This window comes from Chelmon rostratus, chromosome 2, assembly GCF_017976325.1.
Source record: "Chelmon rostratus isolate fCheRos1 chromosome 2, fCheRos1.pri, whole genome shotgun sequence".
NCBI lineage: Eukaryota > Metazoa > Chordata > Actinopteri > Chaetodontiformes > Chaetodontidae > Chelmon > Chelmon rostratus.
Window position 1 is genome coordinate 6594751 of NC_055659.1, and position 13990 is coordinate 6608740.

General features: G+C 42.1%; 1 protein-coding gene across 1 annotated transcript; it reads left to right on the forward strand.

Moving 5' to 3' along the window:
- The first annotated feature begins 976 nt into the window (after positions 1-976).
- On the forward strand, positions 977-12660 carry LOC121619359 (angiotensin II receptor-associated protein). Its single transcript, XM_041955020.1, has 5 exons — positions 977-1112; positions 1947-1981; positions 2158-2266; positions 4035-4245; positions 8701-12660. Exons 1-5 carry the CDS (start codon positions 1086-1088, stop codon positions 8823-8825), a joined length of 507 nt encoding a protein of 168 aa, XP_041810954.1. The 5' UTR covers positions 977-1085; the 3' UTR covers positions 8826-12660.
- The last annotated feature ends 1330 nt before the right edge of the window (positions 12661-13990 follow it).

The following is a 13990-nucleotide window of genomic DNA, read 5'->3' on the forward strand; positions in this document are numbered from 1 at the left end:
TGACGGTTATAAGTGAGAAAGAGAGAACACCGACGAGTTGTCCATTATCAGAAATTAATGTACGATATGTGTGTCGGATGTTTGCCTCCATAGAGGCCATTAATTCCTGATTATGGACACCTCGGAGGGCATTATCCTGCTTATGCCAAATAAAAAAATGAAGGCCACTAATAGTTTCATGCACTTTTAATGCAATAAAATTCTAAAGTTTTTCACAATGAGGGTCTGACTAATACCTGGAACAATCACTACCATCCTATAAGGTTCTTATGCAGTGAAAACGTTGTTCACTATGCCAGGAAATGGGACGCACCTCAGATACGACTTCAGTTAAGAGATATATCTCGTCCGCTCAGCTCATAGAACTCTTTGGCTCAGCTATGATCTGTTAGCAAGATTCAAAGTCAATAACGCTGCATACAGTCGACATGTTACCGTAATTTAACACCATGTTTAACAACAGGACAAGCTAAGAATCAGCCTCGTCACTGTCCCCAAATCTTTTTTCCAACTCATCAAATATAAAATTGATTGACTGCTGATTGATTGCATTGATTTAAAGGTATTGACCATGAATACAAATTGCATCAAAAGCCTCCTCAGTCACAGTAAGACCTTTTCATATTATCACACTGCTGCTGGCATGTGATGAACTGTAGTCACGTTCAGCTGTAAAATGCAAAAAAAAAAAAATCACTGATTTTAAAGTGAGCAGAAAGTTTTATTTTCATTCTTTAAACGCTCAAACAGACACGCTTCATTCCTGATCATTCATAGTGAACCACTGGAGGGACACCAGCTTACTGAAAGCGGGAAACTTAAGAAAAAAAAATGTGACCTGTGTCGACGCTCATGTGCTTTCATCCCTCTTGAGAGACTGAAGGCTGGAGCAGAGCAGAGGGAGGAGGAGGAGGAGGAGGAGGGAGGCAGTCACATGGGAAGCAGTCAGGCTGCTGTCACATGGTTCATGTTTGCAGGCTGAGCCGAGAGGAGGAGGAGTTTTGCAGAGAAGTTTGTGGTAGAGGAAACCTGCTGTATTCTTTCATGTAGCCCCCTCAACAAGTTGAAGAGCTGCTTTGACCGTTATGGAAATCCCTGCCATAAATCTAAAGGTGAGTTTGTTTGATTGTAATGTTGAATGTAGCCTCTGTTTGTACAACCATGTTGCTCAACTCTGTTTGGTAAATCCTCTGTGTGGCAACTACCTGCTTGAGACACAGATCACAGTAAAGTAGAGGAATGTTGCTGTTTTTTCTGTTAAGCGTTGGAAGAAAACCATAGTTATTTCAGAGACGTAGCCTCCAAAGTGCATTAAAATGAGAGGGTGCACTTGTGTTTTCAGCAGGGCTGTGAATGGAGTAAACCACATTACTGGATGTTAGAAACACAAACACAGTGATGAGTCTGTTCACTCAGATATGGATAAGATGTGTTTGTGTGCAGCTTTGTTTGACAGTGAATTTGACGTGTTGTTTCCCACATGAAGCATCTCCTCCGAGCTCATCTCTTGTGTTTAAATGTTTTTAGAGGCAGTGACTTCTCTGTAACATGATGCACATGTCATGTCATAACCTTTAAAAGGGAGAAGCATTTAATTAAATTACGCCCTTGTAAAGCAGCTCCTATTCAAAGCTCAGAAACTTTGACTTACATGTGATGCTAAAAGTCAGAGCAGAACATATGACTCATAATTTGGGTTGAAGACATGTCAGACCAGACTTGTGTCTGACGTGCGTTCTGATGCAGCTTCATGTCGTTTTTGTCGAAAATGGTGAACTATGTCCATGAAGGTGTCGCTTCAGAGAGATTCTGTTGAAAACGACATGAAACTCTCGCTGTGGAGAAGCTGGAGACGCTGAATATTTGGAGTTTTGTTGACGACTGACTAACTGTTCCTGAACAATCTGTATTTCTTTTCAACACTTGTCTTCTGTTCTCTATCTTAGGCCATAGTACTGGTGCACTGGCTGTTAACAACATGGTGAGTGCGAGCGCAGGTTTCTTTTCCACAAACCTGAGGAATTTCTCTCCTCTTCTGACGCACACCCTCGTATTCACACAGAGACTCTTGATTCAGGCCTCCCTGCGCTCGTTCCTGTTCAATCGAACGCGACTCTTGAAATGCGATGTGATGCATGAACTGTGTGTTTGCTGCAGGGGATGCATGGCGTGGCTGCCCACCTCCTTTGCTTGGGGGAACTTCAGCGTTTTAGCCGTCGGGGTCTGGGCCATTGCGCAGAGGGACTCCATCGATGCTGTGCTCATGGTGAGTGTTTGCCTTGATTCCTCCGCGCTGGCTGCAATCTTAACATCATGTGACATGTACAGGAGTCTAACTATAGGCGCGGCAGTGCGTATCCATGCTAACCTATTTGTCGATGGAATGTAGGACAATCTGTGAGCATCCCTTTGAGAAAGACAGCCTTCCCTTAATTCTGCACAGAGAACAGTTACCGTGGCTTTCATGGTGCAGCAGCACCACAGGCCGGATTCACAAACATGATTTAGACTGGCTTGTACTGTTTGGCCAGCCTACACTTTGCTTTTAGATGAGTTTAAAGACAGTTAGCGACTATGAGCTGTGTTTCCAATCAGTGTAACCTGCTAAAAACTGGCACCAGATGACAAAAAAGAGGAAAACATGGCTTATAATTTGTGGTTTGCTAACAATGTTGGGTTGCGAGTAATAAGAAGTAAAGCAGTTTTTAGAGAGCAGAGTAACCTGTTGGAAATACACAAAGACGCTATCGGTAGCATGACCCCTAAAGTCCACCGGGCATAATGTCCATGTTCTGTCTGCAACGTGTCCGACAAAGTAAAACACCCTGTGCCGACTCCCGATTGTACACCAACAATATTTTAACAACAATTTAACGACCCATGACCGCATCAGTCAACAAATAAGAAAGGCAAAATGCTCCACCTCTGAAACGTGCCGGTGGAGGACGGCACAAAAACACATTGCGTACGAGCGAGACGTGGCGAAGAAGCCACAGCCTCTCAGCTCTGCTCTGTGCTCAGACTTCAAACTGTTACTGGGATTTTTTTTCTCAATTTTCCAGCAACATGTCCTGAATTCCTCCATAGAGCTGGGAGGAGTGAAGGGAGCAGAGTGGTTTGACGTGGTTGCTCGGTCAGCCATGTTTTTTAGAGGTCTTAATTTACCCAGAATTCATGGCAAATCAGTCCTACTTAAGAAAGTCAAGAACTACTTTGTGCAGCGGATGAATTTACAGGATGTCTATTAGTTAAATCTAAGCCACAGTCAAAGTCTGTCTTTGTGAAAGCCAGTATGCCACATCAATGAGTTTCATGCTAAACAAATACACAGCTGAGGGTCAAGGAGAGGCACCTGAAGAAAAAGCTACCTGTCCACTGTCTCTTCCAATGACACTTTTGACAGTAATGGATTCTGACTGTCACTGCCGTCAGGAAGTAACCGTAGGGGAGCCTTTTACCTTGTGTGCTTCACAGTCCAGTGTCACTGCAGCTCACATCCAGGGTCCCGATCAGGAAGGACTGAACTGGCCAAAGTGGAAAAAGGAAAAAATGAATGCGCAGGATTCTTTGCGGTTCGTGATGCATCTTCAAAGTCTGTACGAGATCTGGAGATAAGATGGATTAGAGATAGTCCTGCTTCCTTACTGCATGCTTTTTTTATGAAGAACTCCAGGCTTCACTTGTCTCAAGTGTCTGAAGTGATTTCAGTGTAAATTTTCTCAACTCATCAACTCACATTTCACTCCAATTCCTTTTGTTTCTGGCTTCAGGAGTATTTTGTCACATTCTGAAATACGGAATTGACTCTGTGTGATAATAACAACGATTATTTTCTTCTGCGCTGCTTGCAGGTTTCATTCTGACCTCCTGGCATCACATTTTTCTCTAATAACTTAATTTTCCACTCGCAGTGCGTTGCAAAGAAGATTTCCCTGTGGCATAATAACATTAAAAATGTGTGATACTGACATGCACAGCCAGACACACCATCTGTGTCCACTGAGACGTCCCTCTCTCTTGTTCTTTCCCTGTAGTTTCTGATTGGGATGGTCGTGACGATATTGACCGACATCATCCATTTCGGGATCTATTACCCGCTGAATGACCTCTCGGTGGACAGGGGAAGGGACGTCTTTCGCTTCAGCGCGGGAATGGCCATCCTCAGCCTGCTGCTCAAGCCCGTGTCCTGCTTCTTCGTCTACCAGATGTACCGCGAACGTGGAGGCGATTACAACGTTAACTTTGGTAAGTGTGCCGAGATGAGTCACGCACAGTAGCACGAGGAGTACGCAGACTTTAGAGGAAGTGATCATATGTCACCATGAGGCTTGTTGTGAAGAAGGGTGAGTGCGGCACTCCCGATCATCAACATGAATTAAAATAAGATCTAAAAAAATTCTAACAGTGGAAACTGATGCTATCTTCCAGCATACTGGAAATTTTTCTTAGAAAATTAACCAGCTGACACAGAAAATTACTCATCACAGGACGAAACAATCTTTCATTTCAGAAGCAGGGAGAAATTATCTAAAATATCTGAGGTTTCCGACTAACACAAATCGCATAACAAGTGTGACCAAAGCTGGAGGTGCGCTGTGATGCATGTGTCCAGGGGCGCTTTGAGAGCCTCCCTGTGTTGTTTTATGCTGTTTGTCATGAAAAACCTTCCGAGTGCGGCACAAACTGGGAGGACTCTGTGCTAAACCACTGGCAGATGATTCCACAGTCAAACTAATTAGATACAGTCACAAGACATTTCAAATGCAAAGCAAAATGTCTGAGCTGCGGTGCGGCCGGGCAGGGAAATTATTTATCCACGAGTTGTTTATAACATTCATGTGCCGTCCTGGCCAACGATTTATACTGCACGGAGGAACATATTAAACCCATGCAGGCTGGAAAGCTAATAATCTGCAATAGGAAAACAGACTGATGTGGAAGAAGCAGAGATGGCGTCTGAAGCAGAAACAGAGATTCTGTGATGTTATTGTCCGTTGAGGGTGCAGCTCTCTCCTTGTGGGCAAACAAACGATAAGTACACTTCTTCCAATGACCGGTCAGGAGATACTCATGATGTGCTCTTTGATTAACCGTGTGCGGCCATTGATTTTTTTGGACTTGGACTCGCACTGCCGAGAGCTTTTCCATCAGCAATCCAGCTGAGCTGCGACGTGTGCCGGACTCTTAAATTCTCCAAAACGTCAATCAATTCATCTGTGTGGATTAACCAAAAGTGGCAGCATACACAGGGCTGGATAGCTTTTCTTAAAAAGAAGACAAAAATAAACCAGGATATCACCAGCTGAAATAGTAATTTATTACCCTCTGCAATTTCTCCTGCATTGCAACTAGCACTTGACAAAATACATCTCCTGATTTGATTGTTTGGATAATTGAATATTGATGAATCTGCTCTCGGTGCTTTTACTTTAACGCCACATACACACAGCAGGTACATCCATTAGACTGTGATTGGCTGCGTAGTGACTGATGAATGTTAGTTTCAGACAATGTGTGTTTTAATTGCAGTCTGATTGCATAGCTGGCATTAACATGGTTCCCTGCTGCACCGAGCACTCTGGGAACCAGGCAATCAGGGCATGTGAGTGAACTGTTGATTCAGGCATACAGCGAGCACGCTGAACTCAAGGTGGCGGCGCTCTTATGCTGCTTTATATCGCTCACAGTTTTCTGTGTTTAGTTGCTTAATACAATAAAGGATGTAGTGATCAAACACACAGCCTATAAACTGTGGCATGTCAGCATGGAGCTGTACTAACAGTCAACATATGAGTTTAAGGGTTGTCTTTTTTAGCCTTTTTAAAATAAAAAAGTGTCTCGAGCCACAAATGTTAGCATGCTAGGCTAACTAGCTTACCAGCTGCTGTATTAATGTTTACCATGAAGCTAGCTCTCCATTAGCTCACAGTATTATTTTGTGAGGTTACAGGTGGTGCCAGAAGAAGCTTCATGACAATTATTAAGAGTTCATGGTAACGTTAGCATTTGAAGATTATGCTAAAGCAACCCCAGCTCGACTCATTACCCGCGATAGCTCGTCCTGTCCGTGGGTTTTCAGGTTGTTGTGAATGTGATATCTCAGGAACGCCTTGAGGGATTTTCTTCAAATTTGGCACAAACGTTCACCTGTACTCAAGATGGCGTTCGAAGGTGAAAGGTCACTGTGAGCACATTTTAGACCACAACTTAGTGTGTGACGACATTTTGCATTTTACATAGAAAAGGTCAAAGGTCAACTTCACTGCGACATCATAATGTTCTGCAGATACACTTCTCTGGCCGTTATTCAACACCATTGTACAGATTGTCGGCGCCGCCTGGTTAAAGATGTGTGTGAAGCATTTACGTTTTGCAGTTTGTAGCGTCTTTGCAGCAACATAGCGCTGTCGTCCACCAGGAGCTCATTGGTTCTGCTGATAATGAGCTTCAGGTGATTGTCGTTGCACCGTGTGATGAAGCGCTCTGTCAGTCCTCTGTGCTCCTCTGGAAAAATAGCATGTTTTTCACTGGTATCATACATGTCAATACAGTGAAAGGTCTTAACTACATATGTTATGAGTCTGGACTGACATGGATGCAACTTGAGTCCTTTCCTGTTATCAAACTGTAGGCCTACTATAATGCTAGGGCTAGCTAGCTAGCTAGCTACCTTGCGATCCCAAGCATCATTACAGAGCGTTGGTTTAGCTGCCATGTTGGCATCAAACGTGTATTTAAGAAACTTAAAGGTTTTTCATTTTGAGACGTTTCAGCTGGAGACAAAAATCAGTCAGAGGTCACAGAATTAATGCTAATTAGCTAGCTAGCTAAAGCTGCGACAGTCGTCCTTTCAGCCTGAAAATCGAATCACCAGCTAAAATGAGAAAACTGCTTTTCAAAACATAATTATTTTTAGCGAACAGCTACTGCCCGCCATGCTTTCCCCTGACTGCTCTCAGCTGGTTATGCAGTAAATTAATGTGAATGTTTGTCAATGCCTGAATGTCCCTGTTCTTTTCTTGCATGTCATCACGTCCACTCTCACAGTCTGTCCTGCTGTCCGTCACACTTACATGTTGTTTTTTTTCTAAGTGAAACCTTGTGCTGTCTCATGTTATGATTTCACCATTTGTCTTGTGTCTCTTCTCTTCTTCTCCTCTCCACTGCTGACCTTTGACCTCTCAGACTTAGAGACCTCTGTGGACAGCCGATGCACTACGGATAGTGCTGACAGTGCCTTTATTGGCCGCCGCTATTGATTTCCAGCTTCTTCCTTTTTACCGTTTCTCTTCTCCAATCATCCTCTTCCATCCTCTCCCACGCAGGAAGTAAGATCACAAATTAGGCTTCAGGACAAAAAAAGATGCTTACTTTTATTTTGTTAATTGTTGTCTTGTTGATGTTGTCCACCTTTCTCTTTTTCATTATTTATATCAATTTCTCTTTTCATCCATCTCTTCCCACCTCCATCAGTCGTCATTACTCTCCCACACCTGGCTGTATATCTGTTTGTCAGTAAAGTCTGCCTGTATGTCTGTTGTGTTCTATGGGTTTATATGATTCTGCAACTTTGCATCTATGTATTATTCATATCTTTTACTCTCCAGACACCTCATTTGTGTTTGTGTATTCTGTTTGCATGCATTTAAAGCAGAGCTTCATGATGGTGCACATTCTCAAAATCAGCCTAATTAAAGTCAAGATAATGTTCACATATGATAGACAATGAATGTGACCTGCTTGAAATGCACAATTGGAGTAAGATGAAGGTTTGTTGAGAAATGTGATGCATTTTTTAAAAATAATTATTAATGTATTTTTATGCTTTTAAATAAAATATAATGACGAAACATCACCGTTTTTCATCCAAATCCTCCACACTGATGGTAAATGGCACATGTGATGAGCGTTAAAATGTGCATGTTTGTCACAATAATGGGACTCTGGGCCATGCAGAGGTAAGAGTGTGCCGGTCTTTGAACATCCAAAAACATGTCATTGGTATTCTGGCCATGTCAGAGCTGGGGCTGCTTGTTTTTGAGCATCATAGGGAGTCCTGTCAGACTTTTCACATGGCTTACACCGGCGTAGAATTCATTATTAAGCGTTTTTACATGAGGTGTGATGCACGCAGGCAGGTTTCAGTGTGAACAGATCCAGAAGCCTTAATTACGTATTAGAGGATGATTCTGCTCACATGAGAAATGCTGTTTTCAGACTCAGTCTCAGATCATTGATGGTGGTCTGCTCCTCTGTGCAAATTACCTTAACACAGCCACAGTACAAGCAGCTAATCAGAGCGGTAGTGGATGTGAAAAACAGAGTAATGAAGTGGGAGGAATTTAAGCTCCGTTCAACAAGGTGTTTTTAAACGTAATTTGCCGATTTCTCAGCCCGGCCTCCATCAGAGGGAGTGTGTGCTTCGCTGTGTGTTGGCACAGTTTCCAGCAGTGTAATCTATATTTATCCAGAGGGGCCAGATGCTCAAGTCAAGATAACAAATCTGCCCAACTATCATTAATCTATGTGTGTAAAAAATTCAGGAAAAAATCATTCGTGTGGAAGTGTCTTTTCTCCTGCACACAGCTTTAATACTGCAGCATCCTTGATTAGTCGCAGTGTTTCTGCATATGATTATGAATAATGCATTTGCGTGGCAGGGGTCGTGTGTGGTGAAGACCTTCTGGCTTGTCTCTGCAGGTTTCCCCTCTGTGTCACGAAACAGGGACGACTACCAGTCCATTGACCAGCAGGAAGAGTCTTCCGGCCCAGCGAATCCCTTCAACCAGGCCCAGGACAGCAAACCAGGAGTCCGCACATACTGAGAGACCCAGGCGGGGAACAATGCAGTGTTTACCTCTGATTTTTTTATGCAGCAGTTTGTTGTTTGTTAATTTTTACAATCGATTCCACATCGATCCCTGTGTTTTGCACAGTTGGCCTGCTGCAGATTACAGCACTGGAAACAAATTGAATACTTTTATTGTGGTAAATCATTAGCTCTGTTAGGGTTTTGCAATGAAACATGAAGTAAATAAACCCATTTAATTTGTCCTTCAAAGGGGGTGATGTTTTTTGCTGTGCTGGCACATCACTGCTGAATAAATACAGAGGAAATACTACCCTACAGCTCCCACGCTGTGTTGTTAAAACCTGCTATTTTTAATAGAGAGGTGCTGAATGGAGCTGTCTGTCTGCAGCAGATTTGCCAGTTAACTTTTTTAAGTGAGTCATCCCCTTCTGCAGTAATTATTAGTTTCCAATTAGTCTTTGCTTTACAGTGCAGGAATGTTTAAAGCACTGGACTTCTTTTTAACACAGCAGGGCTGAAATGAATGGTCAGTGTCACGCCTTAGAAGCCACCTTGTGCCTTTTGTGCCTTTTTTAACTAATACAAGCTTTGAAGTTCTTAGACCATTAAGGACATAATGACCAAAGTGAAGTTACAGCTGGAGCACAGCACAGCACGCCGACAGACACTGTTCAACCGTCTCGATCTGTGCAAAATGATAAGAAAACTGTCACATCTTGCACTGCAATTATGAAGAATCCATCAAAACATGAAACCTTGAGAAAAGAAAAATGAGGGTTTTTGTAAGGATCAGTTCACTGTGCATAAAAAACAAGATGTTCTCATTTCAAACCAGTTTCAATTCATCATTCTTACAGTTATTGTCAAACAAGTGAAGGGCCGCTGCTCTGCCATAAACACTCTTTTGTAATGTAAAACCTGTTTTGCTAAATTACAGAACAGAAGCTGCGCAGCCTCTGATAGCTGTCGAGTTTTTTAACCTCTCAAACCTGTGTAGTATCACGCATCATTCACTGACTGCCAAACAAAGGGTGCACTCTCAGTTTTAGTAAATGATGACGCGGTTGGAGGGTGAGGAAAGCGATCAGTGTGGCTGCAGGGTTGATTTTTCTGACTGATTGCATCATTTGGACCTTTTTTTTAACAATCAGTTCTCTTTTGAAAGTGATTCAAGCTCTGAGTTCCTGTTTCGAAATCATGATGGCCGACGTGGCAGAACGGAGATGTGGCAACTGTGTTGGTCACGTTAGGATTGTGTGTTCACTGCTGCAGCACCACAGGCTCGAGGCATGTAGGTCATAAGATTTGCTTACAAGCCTCATGTAATTCAACCTGAGACACACTATACTGTCCTCTGGTATCAAACCATACAGTTATTAGTTCCACATCCAGTGAGCCTGTGAGAAGCTCTAATTAAATCACTGCAATGGCACCCACTTACAGCTGGGGGGTGGGGGTGGCTCGGCCAAATAGCGTCACCGCTTTGCATCAGCAGTTTGTTGCACTTTAAATGATGTTTTAATAAATAGGAATGTTCTGCATGGTGCTTGCAGATGATTGTGGATTGAGAAACACCTGTTGAAAGGCAGCGGAATTGTTTCTGTAATTATGTTCATAATTAGAAAAATACTTTTTTGTACCAGGACCACTGTAGGTGTGAATCAGGTCATCAATCAAGCTAATTGATTCATTACATCCTGTTAAAAGCTATAAGATCATATTTTACTGTGGGAAAACCCAGCACATAGAGTTAAAAACAGTTTTGTGATACCTGTATTAAAATATATATTTTCTAGACATCATATCTAACATGACGAGAAACACTCTTTTTTATCTCGTGCTGTTTCATTTGCTTCAAGGATCCCTCTGGAAAGGTGGGAATATCCTCAAATAAGGCAGCTGTAGTGGCTTCAGCTTAATGTCTGTGATGAAGAACGGGTCTGAAAGGCACAAAGCTGCATTCCTTTAAAAGACTGTTACAACTGCTGAATTCTAGTTTTCACTAAACTAGGATCATTGGAGAAAAGATGAAACATGTGGGCTGAATTTTTTCATTAAAATCCTGCAGCTCGGCTTTAATTTTGCTCCTGATTTTTCCAAGCGGTCTTTTTATGACTGGTCATAAGAGCGTTTGTTGTGGACACGCTTTTTCATTTCAAGGTTGCGTCTGATGGGAGATTTTCTGTGGTTAGCTGTCTTTTTTTTTTCTGGAGAATAAAGAGCAATGATGTCGAACATTTTGTTGAATGACAGGTTATAACACAAATAAACCGCATGCACAGAGTATTTGCATAGTATTTGCATTTGTATGCCCTGGAATATTAAACATTTTCAGAGCGTATGTATTCTTTCTTCTTCTCCGTCACCTTTCCTCTGCTCCTCTCAGAGATCTCTTTATTGCCCTGCTTTTATTTATCCAACCAGACAACACATTTATGTTTCTGCTTTTCCCGTTTTCACCCCCTTTCTCTACTGTGCATATTCATACAACCCAATTTCCAAAGATGTTGGGACTGTGTGTGAAACATGAATAAACACAAAACGCAAACAAACTGTGTTTACTGACGACAGTTTTGTGAACTGCTCCCGAGCTCATGCAGTAATGTAGAAATCTTCCAAACAGGTAATTTTGGAGCTTTTAGCAGTCTTTTGTTGCTCCTGTCGCAGATTGTTTGCAACGTGTTGCTGCATCAAATTCAGACTAAATTCAGAATAAACAGATATTTACAAAAATCAATGAAGGTTAAACATCAAATATATTGTCTTTGTATTATTTTTAGTTGAGTACATGTTAAAAATGATTCGCAAAATATGACATTGTGGTTTATTTAGGCATCCCAACTGTTTTGATACTGGATTTGCACCTTCTGTGTCTTCACTGAGTGCCAAAACTTGTCAAACCTCAGCTCAGCCACACTACCTACAACAGCACTTGGTTTAAATGTTAAAAAATAGGAAAAAGCATCATGAAAGTGAAAGATTTCTTTTCTGTCTGCTTGCACTGCAAATAAAACGAGTGATTAGAGTAACTGCCGGCTGCACCTGATCCTTCTGTTTCAAACCCGGTGAAAACAAGTGTTCCTCAGTAAACTACATAAACACTGGGAAAGTACACACAGAGTATGAACTTGCTTTCAAGGTTTCTGTGCCTGACGGCTTTCATTACAGTGAAGCAGCAACTCTGGTCAGCTTGAATGGTCCATTGTCCTCAAGTGTGTAGGCTGTGGAGCCCTTGAGGGAAAAGCATTGTCATTTGTTTGTACACTTGTACATTTATAGTTGCTCTCGTCCTCTTAAGAAAGCATGAATGGAAATTCTACTCCTGCTGAAGCAACAGTAGCAATCTTGCACACACCCTTATAAACACACCCTCACGCCCCCCTGTAACACATCAGAGTGCAGCCTGTAACGCCATGTTTACTTGCTCAAAATGAGTAGCAAACACCACGTTTTCATGCGAGTCCGTCCGCCATGCTGCAGAGAGACAGACAGAACGATGTCACCACAAAAAGCAGCCTCGCATCCATCTTTTCTGAAAGCAACAAGTGTTTCCGCTGTCTCACGGGAGTGTGATAAGAAAAGCAGTAAGAAGAAAAGATTGGAGGAATAATTCATCGTAGAGAAGATGCATGTTAATATAATTCTCAGTGGAAACAAGCTTGGGATGTCAGCTCGGTAAATGACTTGCAGTTAAATGTAATGCTTTAGTTTATGGGTCCATAATTTAAGAATAATTTCCTGATTCTTTCTTGGTAAGTTCCCTAAAAGAACTATGTGGTGCTAACCATGGGGAAATAGAGACAGGGTTAAAATGGTGCTGTATAATTAATGAATTCCAAGTGAAACTTTGAGTCGTTCTGTCAGTGCACAGCAGATCAGCTGAGCATGAAAACAATGTGTGCAGATTAACATGTAAACAGAGAATAAAGTTTCCAATAATTAATGAAAATCAACTGTGGTTTTCTTATTTTTCTTTCCCCTGTGATTAGCAGCACATTACGTAATGTTGTCCCAGAAACTGAATAGGAAATTATTTGAATTTTCCCAGCTACTGTGAATAACTGTATTAATCAGCATATTTTTGAATAAACAAACACAAATGTAGTTGATCAAGTCCTGAATTATCCAGCTGACACTTCACTCTTCAGAAAATAAGGATCTAAGTTCCTCATGAATTTCTCTCAAGTTAACACGACCAAACTTCCAACAAAAAAGGAAGATTTTTGAGACTGCAGAAGCAGTTTGTACTGACATGTTCACGTCTACAGCTCATTGGTCGCTTGCCATGTGGTGGGTCAGCCAGCGGGGGTGTCAGCCAATAGCTGCCTGTAAAACTCAAAGAATCAGACACTGAACAGATTGCAAAGGAAACAAGTTTATGCGTTATTGCCAGAAATTTCAAACAAATTTCTCCTAATTTGAATCTAATTTGGTTATTGAAAGCCAGGAAAGATGCTAAAGTCATTTGTCCAAATTGTCCAAAAATTAACTGAGTTGTCTGTCAAAATTATATATTAAATATCTTGTTTTTTGTCTTTTTTCCACCATGAATCCTTAATTTCTTTCTTCTATGAAAGTGTGAGGGAGGCGTCTAATTAATGAGTGACCTGTGCTAAGCTCCTGACCAGACTGGGAGGCTAAACAAGAGAGAGAGAGGTGGAGGAAGAGGATGGTGGGGGCATAGATGGAGAGGGAGCAGGAAGGAAGAGGTGGGGGAGGAGGTGAAGATGGAGCAGGGTTGGGTGGGGTGGGGTGGGGTATGGCCGGCAGCCCAACAAGCTGTTGATTAATAAGGAGCTGCTGGGCTGCCTCTCCTGAGCCTTGCATGCATGCAGGCCTGGCACATCCTCGGGCTCGCACCTGTGATTCCTAGGAGTCAAGGACACGCTCGCTCGCCGCCATTGTTGGTCGATGCAATAAAAGGAACTCAATTTGTCAGCCCTGTTATTGCATTAGTGGCAATCCTTAGAGACGTGTTGAAAGAATGAATTCATGGGCTTCAGGACTGCAGACTTCCAGCACAATAAGAGACGTCTTATTTACAGCATCTCAAAGAGACCGATACGTCTGAAATCGAACTGACCCATCGGTTTTTTAAAGGAATTCATGTTTTTTATTCCCGAGAAAATCTATGATGGTGAAAATAGCACCATAAATAGCTTTTACTCCTTCTTTGCA

Bases quoted from the DNA above. Each gene is read 5' to 3' on its own strand.
- LOC121619359 (XM_041955020.1), top strand. From the start codon at position 1,086: ATGGAAATCCCTGCCATAAATCTAAAG. The intron at 1,113-1,946 runs GTGAGTTTGTTT...TCTCTATCTTAG, and splicing joins TCCCTGCCATAAATCTAAAG to GCCATAGTACTGGTGCACTG. The intron at 2,267-4,034 runs GTGAGTGTTTGC...CTTTCCCTGTAG, and splicing joins CCATCGATGCTGTGCTCATG to TTTCTGATTGGGATGGTCGT.